Below are 18,914 nucleotides of genomic sequence, written 5' to 3'. Positions count from 1 at the left end.
TAGAGGGGCTCACTGTCTCGCTAGTCCTACCAGCTGGCAAGCTCTAGGCTGGTGATTCTCAACCCATAGATCACAATCCCTTTGGGGTTGAACAACCCTTTCACAGGGTTGTAACAGATATCCTGCATATCAGATATTCACACTGCAGTTTATAACAGTAGCAAAATTACAGTTATGAAGTAGCAAGGAAAATAATTTTATGGTTGTGGGTCACTGCAACATGAGGAACTGTATTAAAGGGTGTCAGCATTAGGAAGGTGGAAACACTGCTCTAGGCCCAGTGAGAAACCTTGTCTCAAAATAAAAGGAGCATGGAGAATTATCAAGGAAGACACCTGATGCTAGCCTCTGGTCTCCACATTTACATGCCTCCGCGTGTACCCACTCACATATGTACACACATGGATACATACCAACACGAAGAGCGAGCATTTCCCACCTGCAGGACTTCTAAGTGTTTTATGTACATTCTTGTACTAGCCCTCCATCCATCCCTGTTGCTCAGAAGGGTAAGATCTTCATCTGTACCACACTGACTGCACAGGCGGGCTCTGTACTCAGCCATCTGACCTATAGACTGCTGATTGACTCTTCTTGTAGGAGCTGACGTCCACTGTCTGAGAGAGCAGGAGACCTTCTCTTGCTCACTCTTTACCAATCTTGTCCCTTTCCTGTTGAGTCTCAGGAGCACACAACACCACTCAAGCTCTTGGTGTTCTCTCTTTCCCCTCAGGCCACTAGTCTGTTTTCTGTCATTATCCTGTCACCAGTTTGCTTTGTCCAACTTCTGGAGGATGCTTCTCATACATGCCATTTGGTGTTCTTCGCTGCTGACAGCTCCTGGGTGCTCTTCTGCAGTGTGCCGACTGTCGCTCTGTGCTTCTCAGCAGTGGTCCTATCAGGCAGTGGTGTTTAGCTAGATATTTAGTAAGCATGCAGTTTTAATTTTGGTTTTCGACTTTCACTTGAATAACTAATGATCCTAAGTTTATCTTCATGTATTTATTTATCATATAAATATTCTTGTTGATTATGCCTGTTCAAATCTTTGCTCATTTTTTTATTGAATTGTTTTTCTAAGTTTATTTGTGTTTTTGGAGAGAAGGTCTTGTTTTGGAGTCCTGGCTGTCTTAAGCTTTCAAAAATCCTCTTACCTCAGCCTCTCGAGTGCTGAGATTGCAGGCATAATTCGTGCCTGACTGAATTTACTTTATGTTGTTGCTGTTATGCTGGAGATTGGGCCCAGGACTTTGCATGTGTTTGGCCAGCACTTTATAGACTGAGCTATACATCCTATTAAGTTTTGAAGCTTTACATAGTCTAGATGTGTTTTACATGTATTTTATTATATCCCATATTCCTTCTTGTAAAATTATTTGCCAAAGAGAGGAAAAGTTAAATTTGGTGGAGTTTGACTTATTTCTCATGATATGCTCTCGATGTCATGTTACTCAATTAAAATTTCTCATGATATGCTCTCGATGTCATTGTTACTCAATTAAAATTCACAGAGGGTGGGTTGTCAGGCATATTTTCCTGAACTTTTGTAATTTTAGGTTTTACATTTAGGTCTGGTCTACATGATGAGAAGTACTAGTGTCCAGGTTTATTTTTATTAATATTTTTGTATATGAATGCCCCATTGAACTTCTCATTCTTGATGGCCGTCTTGGCTGCATTCAAAGCTTCTGTTGCACATGTGGCTCCTATCAGTTTGATGTCTCCAGCGAGGGCCTCTCTGTTGTGCATCCCTCCTGCTCCGGCCATCACGGAACTTTTCGTTGTCTCTGTAGTTTGTTCCTCTTCTAGAAAGTTCTCTCTCTGGAATAAAGTAAACATTTTTGGATTGGGTAGGAGTAAACTATATACGAATAACTTTACAGCTGTTTCACAACTGCTGTGTACAGGTTTCCCCTCCTCTGGGTAAATACCAAGTATCTGGCTAAATATCTTCAATTTTCAGAATCTAGAATTACTTAGGAGATAATCCTCATATTAAGTGTTGGGTTATCTAGATTAAGTTAGCCTCTGGGTATGTCTGTGAGAGATTATCTAGTTGGTTGAGATGAGAAGACTTAACAGTAGGTGGTGCCATTCCATGGGATAGGATTGCAGGTTGCATGTATGAGAGAAAGCAGTTTGAAGAATTTGATTCCTGGATTACTCAGTTAAAAATTGTCAACTGTCTTTCAGAGTGGCTCTGCCATCTGCATTCCCACAGGCACTGAGACCTGCTGCTCTGTGCCTTCACCAGCCACTGCCGTCCGTTTGGGTCATTCTGCTTGGTTTCAGTGGTTCCTCATGTGTGACTTGCATTTCTCTTGTGACAATTGGAACAATTTTGTCTTTTCCTATGCTCATATGCTATCTGTGTTTCTTTTTTGGTAAAGTACCCATTAAGGTCTTTGACCTGTTTTAAAATTGCTTGTTTTCTGGTAGTTGAGTTTTATATGTTTTGATAAAAGACTTTTGTGAGGTAAGGGTTTGGCAAATATTTTCTCCTGTGATTCTTTTCATTCTTTTAACTAAGTAAGGCTTTTAAATTGGTTTATTTTTATCCCTCTCCAAACACTCTTAACATCACAGATAATGTTTCCTCTCTCTGTACTGTATTTATATCTACGCTTTACACATAAAAAGCACAAGTCATTTTTTACATCTCTACTAACCATTTTTTGCCCTTTTGGGGAGATGCGGTTGCTGTGGAGACTGTTTACAGTGATAGATACCATATGGATTTTGATGCTATTAAAAAAGTATCTTTTTTTCAAACAGAAAAGAACATAAAATTTATTATATGACTCAAGCTCTAAGTTTTCTTTCCTGATTCTCTAATAAACTACCCCAATAAAAGCACCTTAAAGGAGAAAGTATTTAGTTGGCTCACAATCCAGGGTTTAGTCCATTACGGCAAGGAAGTTGCAGTGGTAGGAACTGCTCACATTGCATCCCAGCCAGAAGCAGGGAGCAATGAATGCCAAGTGCCACAGCTCAGCTTAATCTCTCTCCTTTTCTAAGTTTAGTGCTCGGCCCAGGAGGTGGTGCCTACTCACAGGGATACCCACAGGCCAGCTTGTAGATGGTCCTCATTGAGACTCACAGGTGATTCTAGATTGTGGTAAGCTGACAACTAAAACTATCATACAATCCAAAAGATCCCTTCAAAACTTAGTGTTTTCTAACTGCTAATATAGTGAGTGTAATTCAGCGTTGTTTTCAAGGCACTATATTCCTAAGCCTCCTCCCTTCAGATGCCTCCTTATATAAGACGATACAGCATTTGCTGTAACAGGCACATTCTCTTTGTATTTGATGTTATCTCTAGAGGGCTGTGTCTACGATGTGTGAGTAGCTGTTGTGCCCAATGTTGAGGAAACAATGGCAAGAAAAGTCCGCACATGTTCAGTGCAGGACAATCATTCTTTCATGTATTTCCAGCCATGGTTGTCGACTGCACAGATGAGTAAGAGGGATGACGGGATGCGAATACAGCGCTCTATGAAATGCTCCCTTTGTTTCCTTTGCCATCTCAGTATCATCAGCGGAAGTCAGGAGTGTGAAGCTGGAGCTTCTAGAGGAGATCATTCACATCCGTGTGATTTCCCCCTGGGAGGTCTGCAATGTGTCTTCATTTTGTTATTCACTAGCTTTTTCTTAAGTTCAATCCCACTGGCCCTCTCCTTTTTTTTCTGTTTTTATGTGGGGTTTTGATGTTGGATGTGATTTGTTGTTTTAAGTGCATTTACCATAGTGGTCTGCAGAGATCTCATTCATCTCAGACTGGTTGCCTTATGCTTTGTGCTTTCTTCAGGGATGGGGTGGGGCAGGAGAATAGTCACACTGGATGATTCTTTGATGTCTTTGTTTTAATTTCTTCCTGAGGTACCTGCATATGGAATTTGAATTTCTGACTCCCAGATGTTTTATTCATTTGTGGGTGGCAGTACTTTTCCTGGTAGTGACTGTGTACCTGTTTAAGTCCCCTGCTCTGACTTGCACTGCTCTGTTCTCAGTCCATGCTATTCTCTTTCCTTATAAGTTGCCCATAAACAGCACTTCTCTAAGGCCCTGTTGAATGGCCCTCTTTCCCCAGCCTGGAAATCCTGGAGGATTCTGGCCTTAGAATCATGTCTTCTTTTTCTGGAGTACCTGCTTAACAATACTCTTGGTCTTAGAGTATGTTGATCTCCTTCCTAGCCCTGTATATATATTGCCTCAGTGATGGAACAGTTATGTAATGGTACAAGCTTTGGTGTTCGTTTCTTGTTTTTCCTCTTATAAGCATATTGAGGTTGTAGTCTCTGCTAGAGATGCTGAAAACTCATGGTCCTGAGTCTTGATGTGTGACTTGTTAGTCTTGTGGCTTTGGGTGAGAGGTATATGGAGAGATTCAGATCTTTAGACGCAGAAGCATTCACATATTTCTTAACATATAATGCTAATTTTATTGCTAAAATATATGACTTACAGTGGGTACTACGGGCCTTTAATTTCTAGATGGAGTCCTCACATCAGTGAACCACCAAAGTCCTCTTCAAGCCATAGAGCCGGTTGTTACATCTGCTTACAAGAAACAGAGCTTGGTGCTTTCACCCTTTTCTACTCAAGAAGGTACAAGAGCTCTTGCACCTATAAAATCTTTCAAGCAGTAGTTATGCAAAGCGTTATATTTACTTAAAACTACTTTCCTCCATTTTTGTTTCTGCTTTCATTAGAAATGGCAGGCTTGTCATTTCACATCGCTTCCCTGGACGAGAGTGGTATTCTCAATGTGTGGGTAAGTGGGAGGTGCGAGGCTGTGCATACTGCTGAGTGGAACTGGGAGGAGACTGGCACCTGGCTTGGGGAATGGGTCAGGGATAGAACAGAACAAGACAGTAAGACCCTTTGTTCTGTGAAGGGGTGTGGAGTTGTATGCCTGGCCTTGGCCTCTGGAAATGCATAAGGAAGACCATAAGAAGGCCTCACTTCTAAAGGATATGTTAGGACTTTTATAGTGAGCTACTAATGAGGTTACTCAGAGAGGAGAATAGTGAGATAAAAGAATGAATAAATTTAAGTCATTAGTTCTAAAGTAAATGAGTAGTCTTTTTATGAAACAATTATATTTTAGGCTCTAATAAAGCAATGTTATTTTATTAGAGCTATGCTTTGATTGTTTCTTAGTTTTAAAATGTATCAGTATCCATTTTTTCAATATTCTGTTTTTAGGTGGTTGTTGAATTACCAAAGGCAGATATCTCTGGTTCAATGAGTGATTTAGGTAACTATTGAAGTAAAAATTAATTAATTATTGTTTGCTAAAATGATTAGAGATTAAAGATAGCGCAACATGCTTTGAAAAATAAGTCGTTAGCAACCTGAAAATGAACATCAGAGTTGTATGGCCATCTCACTAGCTAAAGTGGTTGAGTGACGTCTAATGTGGATGTCGTAAGTTCTGTCATGGTTGGCATTCATTCTGCTTTGTGTCATAACTTAAGGCAACTGTCTTCTTTCCCAGTATTCTTCAGGTGCCCATGTCCTAAGTCCTTCTTCAGTTGGGGCTTTCTTCTGTGGATTTGTATTTACCCAGTGTACATGAGTTCACGAAGTGTGGCTCGCCTCGTGCCACTTGGAGTGGGTGATGACACAGCATGCTAAAGTGTCCCAAGTGGAGCAGGAAAGATGGGGAAACAGTTCAGGATCCCCAAGGTGTGCTGTTGTCCATGCCACTTGGCATGGCTTCCAGTACTAAGAGGCCCCAGACAATTCAGTTCTGATGGATCTTGGGGCTATTTTGTCTGCATCTTAAGCTCAGCTTTCTTATCCTGAATTACAGCTGTTAATTTTCTTTCTTTTTTTTTTTTTTTCTTTTTCGAGACAGGGTTTCTCTGTGGTTTTGGAGCCTGTCCTGGAACTAGCTCTTGTAGACCAGGCTGGCCTCAAACTCACAGAGATCTGCCTGCCTTTGCCTCCCGAGTGCTGGGATTAAAGGCGTGAACCACCACTGCCCGGCAGCTGTTAATTTTCTAACGACAGCTTGTTTCATCTTATTTGTTTCAAGGGTGTATCCCCTGATAGATTTGGAAAAAAAATAGGAAAAAAAAATCCAGGATTGACACTGGCCTTGTTTCAGGTTCAGGTTCTCAGATTCAGAAGCAGGCTCTTCACCAAACAAGTGCTGATCACTTCTTGTTGAAGAGCCATTCAAATCAGTTTCCTGTGATTGTGGTTGAGACCAGTGGCAGCAGGCCTGATCTGTAGATCTGCCACCACTGGGATGCCATCCATATTGTTGTACAGTGAATGTAAGAGACAAGTCATGCAGTGCACTTGCAGTTGCCCTTCCTAGCAGTGAGGTGAATATATTTCTACATGCTTTTAATTCAGCTGCACTCCAGGTTCTGGATAGCATCTTGCCTATAATTTGGGTTTCATTATATTAAATCTCTAATTCTTTCCTCTGCAGTAATGTACAAAAGGTAGAATAGCTTTAAGACAGACATTTGGCAGAGACAACTGAAGGGTCCATATTTGAGGAGAACAAAGGAAGGAATGGAAAACAAAGCCAGGTATCCTGGGAGCTGTAGTTCCATGGTGTTTGAGTGGAAGTTAGAGTTTCTGATCAACAGAAACTGAGCCTGGAGGAGCTCAAAATACTGGTAGCCATTCACCAAACTGGAAACTTGGTGGGTTTCTGATTGGCTTTGAATGACAATTGCCTTGGATATTTACAGCACAGGGTTTGGCATTTGGAACTAAGTAGTCAATACATGTGATGCCAATTGTTCTTACCAGTCTGAAAATGTGTGCACATCTGGATCATGGCCCCATGGGATTCTGATAATGACCTATAAATTCCAGACTCTCCTCTTCAGCAAGGCACAGACACCTCCACCAGATTTAGAGGGAGTCCTTCCTGTATTTATATTTTGGCATTCTTTCTGGTTATGATACTTAAATAAGGAAGAGTGAATCCAGACAACTGTAGGTAGAATTGGGGTTAACTTGCATTAAGAGGTGTGTGTGTTTGTGGTTTGTCTGATTCTAGGTTTGATACCTGGAGGGAGGGTCAAATTGGTGCACAGTACTGCGATCCATTTGGGCAACAGGTAAGACATCCCCTGGGATTAAGCAAGGCCCTCATCCCACAAGGACTCTGCTTCCTGTTAAATGCATGTTCTGTTTTGCAATGAGGACTTATTCAGTTTTTGCTATATGAATTATATCAGTTAATGTAACAAATATATTTTTCAGATATAGGGCTAATAGATATTAGTAAAATGTTCTTAGCTTATAAATTTAGTCAAATATGACTGTCTTTCGTCTAATTTTAATTTAGACTTAAAGTTAGTTAAACTTGATCAAGTCAAGTTTTAGGAACTGAAAACACTGAAATAAGTTTTATTTATAAATTTACATTTTTAGCTAGGCATTGCATACACCTATAATCCTAGCAAATTCTATTTGGTAGATAGAAGCAGGAAGATTAAGAGTTCAAGGCTAACTGGCTTTTTGAAGCCCTTTCTTTTTGGAGGGATACCTTGCTCAGCCTAGATATGGGGGGAGGGTCTTGGTCCTGCCTCAAAGCAATGTGCTAGACTTTGTTGACTCCCCATGGGAAGCCTTACCCTCTCTGAGGAGTGGGTGGGGGTGGAGTGAGGGGAAGGTGGAGGGAGTGGGAGGAGTGGAGGGAGTGGGAACTGGATAGGTATGTAAAATGAGAAAAGATTGTTTAAAAAAATAAAAGAAGTTGAAAACAAAACAACAAAAAACAAAGAGATCAAGGCTATCCTTGACAATACAGTGAGTTTGCAACCATCTGGGATATATGAGAACCTGTCTCAAATAGTTAAATAAACAAACAAAAACACCACAAAACAGCAAACATTAAAAAAAATACAAAAAGAAAAAAAAAGCAGTATTTCTGCTTTTTACTCATAGAACTTACTATGAAGTACAGATTCTTAATGAATGTTCAGTATTAGTGTTCCATGTTCCTTATTGGTTTCCAAAGACATATATTTCTGCCATTTACTCAGTGAGGCTGTTAGTATGTGAATTACCTGTGAAACATCTTTGAGTCTGTGTCCTCTTTCTCACACAGAACACAGTGAATACAGTCATTCAAATCAACTTACTTGTCTGGAATATAATTATGAAAGGAGATAGTTCAAATCGTCAGATTATGTTGCAGGGCCAGGCATGCGCATGCTCTTCAGGCTATGCCTCCTTCCCGTGCTGCTTACCGCTGCCGCTGCCAAGCTGCGTACCTCTGCCGAGCTGCTTACCGCTGCCGAGCTGTGTACCTTTGCACGAGATGCTCGCACCTCACGCCGTGCATTATATTTATTTTTAACTGTAATTTCCTCCAGGATTTAGCTGTATACTCTTACAGGACTTAGCTATATACTCTCCAAAGGGAAGTAGTTAATGTATTTGATGCCATATGTTCATACCTGTATTTTTGCAAGAATCTGTAGGAAAGGAGGGGTACAGGCAGACTATATTATACGGAGAGCCCTAACTCTGTAGCCTTCCCTACCTTGGGTAAACTGGGGTGTCTGGCTGGACTGATGCACCAGGTCCTTGTCCCTTTTCTGCCACCTGTGGACTGTGGATGTCCTGGAAATATGTCACCCTCAGTGTAGCAGCCATCTTGCCTTCAGTGATCCCAGCAAACATGCCGGTGAAGCAGAATATCCTTGTTGGCGTGGTTATAAGAGTTATAAGAGTATGATGTGTTAGTATGAACATAGGCATGTAGGAGCTTGAAGGAGGGAAGGGTTGTGTCCAGACAGATGGGAGCTTTTGGGGAAAGTGTTATGTGGTTCTTTGAGTGAGAATGGTCATATAGGCTCATATACTTGAATGCTTATACACCAATGAGGAGAACTGTTTAAGAAGGATTAGAAGGTGTGGCCTTGTTGGAGCAAGTGTGTCACTGGGGATGGGCTCTGAGATTACCTCTGCCTGCTCTCCGTGGATCAGGATGTAAAGATCTCAACTCCAGCTCCAGTATCATGCCTGCCTGCTTCCTGCCGTGACCAAGCACTACCCTTTTAAACTGTCAGCAAGCCCCCACTTTTGTAAGAGTTACCTCGGTCATGGTTTCTCCTGACAGTAATAGAACACTGACTAGGACTTGATATTGGATTGATCCTCAAAAGCTTGGCAAAGGAGCATGTCATGGCTCTAAGGCAAAGGTACCTGTGTGTAGACATACCAGCAAATCTGCAGTTGAGAAAGATGGTGTGGGCTGATGGCTGACCTTGACATGCCTGTTGCTGTGCTGGCAGTCTAGACAGTGTCTTGGAGGTGACAGGGTCTTATTCTAAAGAAGTGGAATGTCATTTTTGAGATGTAGGATAATCAACTTGGAAAAATTTGAGTTTGAGGTTGGAGAAACTGGAGTCAAGGAGACCAGTTAGGAGGCCAATATAGTGACCTGTATGAAAACCAGCATAGCTGTGGAGAACTGGATGTGAGTTCAAGAATAGGATTGGAAATCAGTTGATGATGGAAACAGTGAGAGGGAGGAGCCTCAGCTGGTTTGACTACTGGGTAGTGCAGCTGGGGGAGATGTTTGTATGTCATGTGTGTAAGTGTCTTGCCTGCCTAGATACATGTGCACCACATGTCTGTCTGGGCCATCAGAGGCGAGAAGAGAGCATCAGATCTTCTGGAGCTAGAGTTTCTGACAGTTGTGAGCTGCTGTATGAGTTTTGGGAACAGAATCCAGTTCTTTAAGTAAGAGCAGCAAATGCTCTTAATTGCTGAGCCATTTCTGCAGCTCCAAATATAGCTGTTTTTTGTTTTGCTTTGTTTTTTTTTTTTAAGAAAAGAAAAATCTCTTACTGCTAGGAACAAAAAGGGAAGTTAAGTTAGATAATAAGGTTTTGAACTAATGCTGACAACCAGTAGGCCAGGTTCTCAGGCCTTTCCTATAAGCCTGTGGCTCAAACCTTGTGCAATCATAGACACACGGGGCTTGCCTGAGTTAGAATTGAGACCCTTGCACAGTATTCTGGAATTCACTGCCCCTTGAGTGTGAGGAAAATAAAGTTTCACTCCCAGTTAAGGGAAAATGGTTACTTGGAAGATCAAGCTAGATGTGTATGGGAACTTGCAAGTATCAGAGTCCCTGGAACCTTGAGGTAAAGATGCAAGAACAGCTGCCTGATAGGAAGCTGGGAGTTATGGGATTTCCACAAGCCTTCTGCAAAAGATGAGTTCACAAACTTTATAGGAACCAGAAGCACGAGGAAGCACACTAGAGCTGTCATCAAGTGAGATTCATCAGTCAACTACTAATCACCGTCTCTCGGCATCAGACCTGCTGCAGTTGTACAATACACTTTTCAAAGCAGTGCTGTCATTTCCAAATTTCAACCAGTGAGTGATTCAATAATAGATTCAACATAGTTGATAAAAGAATCAGGAAACAGTGATGGGTCTGCAGAAATGATCAAGCGTGCAATACTTGAAAGAGAAATAGGAAGCATCGTAGCTGGAATCATGGAAGAAGTGTGATAAAGCTGTTCCTCCCTGGATGATGTGTGGCAGTGCTAAGTGAGTGTAAGGTATTGCCATCACCCAGGTTTTGCAAAAGCCATGTGTTCATCTCTGCTGTTTATTTTACAGTCTTTCCCATAAAGATAGTGAATTCTGGGGGTCCACACAAACACTAAGTGTCAAATTTCTGCCTTCGGATCCTAATCACTTTGTTGTCGGCACCGACATGGTTAGTAGTGTTTTACGTTTCATCCTTTCCACTTAGCCTTACCTCATAGATATCTTTATAGCAGTTTAACTTACTATTTGCCTTTTTATAATGTCTGAATTATTTCATGAATATAGTTTTGTCCAGTCTTACGCCTAATACTTTTCTTTGGCCATTCTTGGTATTCTTTATTTAATAATTAGGGACTTATAAGCCACAGTACCAGACAAGATTGGAGAGTGTCTCCCAAGGTGTTCAGACCTCAGCAACATGGTATCAGACCAATAAAAGTTAATGTGATCGATTTTTCACCATTTGAAGAAACCGTATTCTTGGTAAGAAGGTCACTTTTCATTGATATTAGGTGCCTATTGGACCCTCATAATAGTGTAATCTAGCAGAATAATTTAGAAGTGTTGGTCTCTTAGTAATCTACAAATTTTTATCATTTGTTGGGCTCCAGTGATCTAAATAGGAGACATGGGATATTATTAACAGAAAACTAAATCAAGTTAGCTCAGAAATTTAACTCTCTTAAGAAATACTTTGTTCAGTTGCAAAGTACTTAGAATTTAACAGGAAGATACCTATGGTCATGGTAAGTAATCCAGTCCTGAGCGTTAACCTTCTCCTCCAGAACAGTCATCTGTCACTTATGAGAGCCTCGGACCTCTCACCTCATTACCTCACACTGTATTCTGTTCTTAAATGTCACACTGCCTCTCAACACTGTTACTCTGAGGACTTAAGTCTCTAGCTCAGGAGTCAGTGGGGACAAACTTCATTCAGACTGTAGCAATGGTTTACCATCTGCCTGGCTAAACGTGCAATCCCAGAATATACAGAGCCTTTAAGACCTCTTGAAGAGAAGTCAGTTTTCAGTACTCAAGACTTTGTGTATTCGAGTCAGAAGTTGCACACTCAGACATGGTGTTCAGAGATTATTTGGCTTAGTTCTTGCCCCTGTATCCCATATGATTGTGTTACTTATCTGAAATTAGGGTTTAAATGTGTTTCTATATTATTTTATTTTAGGATTTGATTTCTCTTGTTGACATTTGATTTGAATACACACACAATTTTTTTTAATTTTATGCAAGTATATCTTTTTTGAGTATGAGAAAGGATTAAAGAGTAAGGAAGAAATAATCCTCTCTTTATAGGCTAATAATTTGTTCTTTCATTAAACCAGCCGAGTTTTGTTTTATGAAAATTTCAATCCAAAGGGAACACATAGCCATACTGTCAGTATAACTAGAGCTGCTTAAAGGTGACATTCTTTCTGTGGAGCTCGCCCCAGCATCCTGGGCTGGTGTCAGCTTCTAGGGTGAGGGTTTTTTGTAGGATAGGTTTCATGTCTTTTTATTCAGAAAACAAAAGCAAGCCAAAATGATATTTTACAAACAGGGCAAGCGTTATAACACTCTGAGAAAATGTCCTGACTATTGAGATTTAATTTAAAAAGAAAGAACAATAGGGTTTCTGTACCACAATTGCAGGCTGGCTGCTCAGATGGAAGCATCAGATTGCACCAGCTGACGTCCGAGAGGCCTTTCATGCAGTGGGACAGCAGCACCAGTGGCCGCTCTGTCACTAGCCTGCAGTGGTCCCCGACCAGGCCTGCTGTGTTCCTGGTCCAGGATGATGCATCCAGGATCTATATCTGGGACCTTCTTGAGAATGACTTGGGTCCTGTGGCTCAACAGTCCATCTCTCCAGACAGGTGAGTACAAGGCCCATCACCCTCATCTCTGGTCTATCTGTGTGTGTGTGTGTGGTGGTTTGAGTAGGCGTGGCCCCCACAGTCTCATGTGTTTCAGTGCCTGGCCCAGAAGGATTGGTGCTATTAGAAGGTATGGCTTTGTTGGATTAGACGTGGCCCTGTTGGAGGAAGTGTGTCACTGTGGAGGCAGGCTTTGAGATCGTATGTTCAAGCTAAGGCTAGTATGACACAGAGTTCACTTGTTGTTGTTGTGGGTCAAGATATAGAACCCTCAGCTCCTTCCCCAGCACCATGTCTGCCTGTACACTGCCATGTGTCCCATCATGATGACAATGAGCGGAACCTCTGAAACTGTAAACCAGCCCCAATTAAATGTATAAGAGTTGCTGTAGTCATGGTGTCTCTTCACAGCAATAAAACTCTAGCTAAGACAGCTGAGTTGGTCAAATTTGAATAAAATCCTCTGTGTCATAAGGATGCCCATTTATGAGTGAACATGCCACAGACACTTATTCTCTGCACTCTGTCTGGTCTTTCTTAAATCACAGTTTTAAGTTTAAATTCAATACTACATTTATATATTATATAGTCAAAAGTACTTTTTAAAGACTGCTGCTGCTGGGCGGTGGTGGCGCACGCCTTTAATCCCAGCACTCGGGAGGCAGAGGCAGGCGGATCTCTGTGAGTTCGAGGCCAGCCTGGTCTACAAGAGCTAATGCCAGGACAGGCTCTAAAGCTACAGAGAAACCCTGTCTCGAAAAACTAAAAAAAAAAAAAAAAAAAAAAAAAAAAAAAAAAAAAAAAAGACTGCTGTGGGAAGTCTTACAGCCAGTGGTTTCCCACCCACTGGGGCGTGGCCTCTTATACTATATATGCTGATGTAGAGCTTGTGTCCGGCCTCTTTTCCGGCCGCTCTTTCTGCTTGCTGGATTTAGTTTCTGGTCTCCATTCAAGCAGAGGATTCTGATTTGTGAGTTTACCCCTAAATAAATATCCATCTATTTCTCACTTCTGAGCTAGTGTGGGATTTCTTTTAAGCGTCCTTCCACAAAAGGTAGTTTTAGTTAGAAGCCAAATAAAAAGATGCCCAGAACTCCTATATGCCCTTCTCAGATGCCCAGAACTCCTATATGCCCTTCTCAGGTGCCCAGAACTCCTATATGCCCTTCTCAGGTGCCCAGAACTCCTATATGCCCTTCTCAGGTGCCCAGAACTCCTATATGCCCTTCTCAGGTGCCCAGAACTCCTATATGCCCTTCTCAGATGCCCAGAACTCCTATATGCCCTTCTCAGGTGCCCAGAACTCCTATATGCCCTTCTCAGGTGCCCAGAACTCCTATATGCCCTTCTCAGGTGCCCAGAACTCCTATATGCCCTTCTCAGATGCCCAGAACTCCTATATGCCCTTCTCAGATGCCCAGAACTCCTATATGCCCTTCTCAGATGCCCAGAACTCCTATATGCCCTTCTCAGATGCCCAGAACTCCTATATGCCCTTCTCAGGTGCCCAGAACTCCTATATGCCCTTCTCAGGTGCCCAGAACTCCTATATGCCCTTCTCAGGTGCCCAGAACTCCTATATGCCCTTCTCAGATGCCCAGAACTCCTATATGCCCTTCTCAGATGCCCAGAACTCCTATATGCCCTTCTCAGATGCCCAGAACTCCTATATGCCCTTCTCAGATGCCCAGAACTCCTATATGCCCTTCTCAGATGCCCAGAACTCCTATATGCCCTTCTCAGATGCCCAGAACTCCTATATGCCCTTCTCAGATGCCCAGAACTCCTATATGCCCTTCTCAGGTGCCCAGAACTCCTATATGCCCTTCTCAGGTGCCCAGAACTCCTATATGCCCTTCTCAGGTGCCCAGAACTCCTATATGCCCTTCTCAGGTGCCCAGAACTCCTATATGCCCTTCTCAGGTGCCCAGAACTCCTATATGCCCTTCTCAGGTGCCCAGAACTCCTATATGCCCTTCTCAGGTGCCCAGAACTCCTATATGCCCTTCTCAGGTGCCCAGAACTCCTATATGCCCTTCTCAGATGCCCAGAACTCCTATATGCCCTTCTCAGGTGCCCAGAACTCCTATATGCCCTTCTCAGATGCCCAGAACTCCTATATGCCCTTCTCAGGTGCCCAGAACTCCTATATGCCCTTCTCAGGTGCCCAGAACTCCTATATGCCCTTCTCAGATGCCCAGAACTCCTATATGCCCTTCTCAGGTGCCCAGAACTCCTATATGCCCTTCTCAGGTGCCCAGCCACTTTGCTGCCAACACCCGCACCCTGGACCTTGCTACTGTTGTTCCATACTGACCCGTGGTGGTTATCCCATTCCACTTTCCATCAGCTTCTCTACTAGTGCTCACTTAGGCAGTACTGTGAAACTCTCTCCAGTGCAGTTGTCTTATATTTAGCCTCAGAAAGCACAGTGGATGGAGAGTAGTGGAATAGTCTCCCAGCATTATCGTTCAGGAAGAACCATTTTCTAGGAGTGTCATGCAGATTCAGCATATGTTTGAGTGGTCTACCACTTACTCCTACTTTCTCAGAGGACAGAACATATGAGACTTAAGTCATGGGGTCTTTGTTCTTGTCAGGCCCTGCAGCTCTCTGCACCTGAGTCACACCAGACCCCAGGCAGCCTTTCCACACGCACGTGAAAGAACCCTGCTGACGTGAATTGCCACCCATACTACTTTGTTTAAAAACTGTTTAAAGCATTTGTTTATTTATATTTATTTATTGGTGTGTATGTGCACACACAAGCATATATGCTATTTGCTCATGTGGCGTTCAGAGGACAACTTGGTTCTTTCTTTTCACCATGTAAGATCCAGGAATAGAATTTAGGTTTTCAGACTTGGTAGCAAGTACCTTTACTGGCTGAGCCATCTTGCTGGCCCATTGCTTTGAAATAATTCTCTGCCTTTATTCCTTTATTTCAAAGTAGCAGTATTTATAGAAGATTTCATTTGGAAGAGTTCTCTCTTGATCCCAATTTGTTTAGTCTATATTTTGTTCTTTGAATTTTATAAATATATATTATGTATATGTGTATATGCCAGGGCCTTGGGGTTTTTACTTTTTTATTGAAAATAGATTTTTTTCATGAAATCTATTCTGATTACAATTTTCCCTCCCCCAGCTCCTCCCAAATTTGACAAATTTCTGGATTCACCCAAATCCACACTCTTTCTTTTTTCTCTCTCATTAGAATACAAAAGGCAATAATAATAATAATAATAATGATAATAGTAATAATAATAAACAGTAAGATAGAAACAAACCAGAATAGGACAAAACAAACAAATGGAAAAAGCACAAGAAATGAACAGATGGTGAGACACATTCTCACATACAGAAAATCCATAAGGCATAATGTATAGGCAAAAGATCTGTTTTTAAAAAGATTTAAAAAAAAGTCTAGACAAAACATTGTGAGATGAAAACTTGGAAAATACCATTGAGCTTGCTTGGTGTTGGCTGTCTACTGCTGGGCTTGGGGCTAATCTTAAGTGTGGCTTGTGTGCTCAGTACAACTCTGCTGGAGAAAACATTTTCCCATTGTGAGTGGTTATCAGCTGGAGATAGATTCTGGCTTAGGGATGGGGCCTTGTGTCTACTTCCCCTTTTAGCGCTGGACCTTATCTGGCTTAGACCTGAGTAGGTCTTGTGCCTGCTGCCACTGTCTCTGTAGTTCATATGTGTTTCAGTCGTGTTGTGCCCTAAAGGCCTGGTTTCCTTGGTGTCCACCATCCCCACTGGCTCTTCCAACTTGGCTGCCTTTGCTTCCCCAGGCTTCTCTGAGCCCTGAGGGAGGGATTTGATGGAGACATCCATTTAGGACTGAGTGTTCCAAACTCTCTTACTCTTTACACATTGTCCAATCATGAGTCTCTGTATTTGTTGCTATATACTGCAGAAGGAAGCTTCTCTGATTAGGGCTGAGCAATACACTGATCTGTGGATGTAGCAGAATGTCTTTAGAATTTTTAATTGCTACATTCCTTTAGCAGAACAGTAGTATTTGGCTTTTCCCTAATATCTGGCCTATCTAGTTTCAGGTTCTTGGCCCCTTGGGCAGTGTCAGGGATGGGTTCCCTTTCACAGAGTGAGTCTCAATTCCAGTCATATAGTGGTTGGTTACTCCTACAACTTTTGTGCCACTATTGCACCAGTGAATCTTTCAGGCAGGTCACCATTATAGACCACAAGGTGTGTAGCTGGGTTGATGTTTACATTTCTCCTCTGGTAGTGTGCAGAGTACCTTCCAATACCGTGAACATTAAAAGGCTCTAGGTGGGTATCAGCTTGACTTTTCCATGTTTAGTGAGTTATGTAACTGTTGTCTTTAGCAGTAGGGTCTTGCTGTCAGTTTATGGAGAGCAACCAATAGCCTGGATTGTCTGGGGGTTTTCATGAGGTCCCTTTGGCCAACAGCTCAATTAGATATAACCCATTCCTGGCACTGGAAGTTTAATTTGGTGACAAGAGATGTCTGGTTAGGGCTTTGTTTCCTCCTTTATTTGGTGACTGCAATTTATATTTCTTTCACACATGTATGTTTTTAGAAGTTTCTGCTGTAGTAGGTTTTTATGTTACCGTGATTATGCAAATGGCCCTTAGCTTTAGCTGTCCTTCCCCATATTTCCTCCCTTATCCCTTCTTCCCTCCTTTCTTGGTCAGTTCAGCTGAAGTTTAGGACAACTGAGGAATAAATTACATTGCTTTTTGAAAATGAGAGAGAATAAAAGCGACCAAAAGCAGGTAAATTCTGATAGAATGTAATGGATATATTGACAAGCTCTGAAAAAGTGGTAGGTAGATTGGTATTGCGCTAATTAAATATCTGTCAAGAGCACTGGCTATAATGGCATGCGTGCAATCCTAGCACTTGAAAATCTGAAACAGGTGGTTTGCAAGTTTGAGGCTAGCCGGGTTCATGGGGAATTCCTAACTAAATTGGGATACATAGCCTGACCATGTCTTAAAAGAAAAGGAAACAGAAAATATATCAAGATCTGAGCAGAGTGACTCATGCCCATCATCCCAGTACATGGAAGACTGAGGTGGAAGGAGGATCACTAAACTCAGAGATTAGAGAGCAGTCTGTGCATCATAGTGAGGCCCTGAAAAGAAACTTAAAAATCAACCAGTCGATTGCTCCAGCCTAAGTAAACATAGGAGTACATTTTACATCTGTAGTTTTCCAAGAGAAGCCCCAGGGAGGCCATGACAGAAGGACTGGGCACTTTCTGCTGGCAATAGGAAGGTCTGTGTGGGGACAGGGTTCCCCTCAGTTTGGGTTTCTGAGACTCACTGCTGGAAGAGGTAAGGGTGGACCTGGACGCATATCCTCAGCACGGCAGGGACAGTGGCATGGGGAGGGCACACAGGCTTCTCCCTAGAGCACATAATGGAATGGGTGCTGCTCACAGGAGCTCGTTGTTGTAGAGGGTCGAGGCTCAGGGGCAGGCCTCAGCTGAGAACAGATTGTGGGCCTCGACAGTTATTCAACTGTGGTAGAGATTGGTGACCTGAGATACTGAGAAACCCCCACCCTGGGCATCTTCTCACTGCCTGTGTGATTGGAGAGCCTGCTGAGGTACTTTGAAGGCCCCACTGTTAGGTATTCACTCCTGAAGGTAGGGAGGGCCATCAGGTGGGGAATGTCACTTCTGTGGGTGGGGAGGTGTCTGCAGATATACATCCTTTGAGGTGTCTTCCTGGATCTGCCTATCAGCAGATCCCTGAGATGCAGAAATTTTAATATATTTATTTCTGTTGTAGTATTTTGTCTTAACGTTTTTTTAGCTTCTCTTCTATCCTACACTTCCCTTGAATACAGATATTTGGAGAGACTCAGGTAGCAAGAAGTCACACACTTGTGTACTGACTTCCTAATTCATGTTCTTTCTCACCTGTAGGCTTGTGGCCATGACCATCATGGGGGATCCCGAGAAGGTCAGTGGTAGCTTTATGGCCCTGGTGTTGGCCAGGGCCTCTGGCACAGTCGACATCCAGTACCTGAAGAGGCGGTGGACCACCCCAGCGGCGGATGAGCACAGCCAGCTGCACGTGCTTCTTCACAAGTGAAAACTTAGTGTCAGGAGGATGACGAGTACCTAAGACTTGATTACAAGATGGATCCCTTGACTCTGTGTTGATGTGATTTGTGTACATAGGATATGTATATTCTGTACATAATTTGTTTTAGAAGAACGGTACTTTGGTATTCCCAGAAATAAATCACTATTTTTAATGGAAACAATGAACACTTTAGTGTATACTGAACTTCAAAGGAAATACTGAGTGATGTCCAGAAAGCTCGACTAAGAGTATTTGCAGTTATTTTTGGAACAATTTAAAAATACTGTCATAATTATATTACTGGATTTTAAACAGCCTGTCCTGAAAATGTACTTTAATAATTAGAATATTTTCTTAGCTATGCATAAAATAATGAACATATATCTAAAGTAA

The 18,914-nt window shown here is 42.2% G+C and overlaps 1 protein-coding gene across 4 annotated transcripts in view; it reads left to right on the top strand.

The window, feature by feature from the left end:
• Positions 1-18,678, top strand: part of Dync2i1 (dynein 2 intermediate chain 1) — a 57,540-nt gene extending 38,862 nt beyond the window's left edge. For all 4 annotated transcript variants that reach the window (XM_041638938.1, XM_041638937.1, XM_041638936.1 and 1 more), the window contains 8 exons: positions 4,498-4,611; positions 4,716-4,777; positions 5,212-5,263; positions 7,034-7,094; positions 10,627-10,726; positions 10,909-11,040; positions 12,205-12,428; positions 18,359-18,678. In XM_041638938.1, coding sequence (XP_041494872.1) covers positions 4,498-4,611; positions 4,716-4,777; positions 5,212-5,263; positions 7,034-7,094; positions 10,627-10,726; positions 10,909-11,040; positions 12,205-12,428; positions 18,359-18,527 — 914 coding nt within the window. In that variant the 3' untranslated portion in view covers positions 18,528-18,678. The remainder of the gene's footprint in view (positions 1-4,497; positions 4,612-4,715; positions 4,778-5,211; positions 5,264-7,033; positions 7,095-10,626; positions 10,727-10,908; positions 11,041-12,204; positions 12,429-18,358) is intronic.
• The last annotated feature ends 236 nt before the right edge of the window (positions 18,679-18,914 follow it).

This window comes from Microtus oregoni, unplaced genomic scaffold (assembly GCF_018167655.1).
Source record: "Microtus oregoni isolate MIOR12 unplaced genomic scaffold, Mior012 000056F_ref0000123, whole genome shotgun sequence".
Lineage (NCBI taxonomy): Eukaryota > Metazoa > Chordata > Mammalia > Rodentia > Cricetidae > Microtus > Microtus oregoni.
This window is presented reverse-complemented; position numbering and strand designations above follow the sequence as displayed.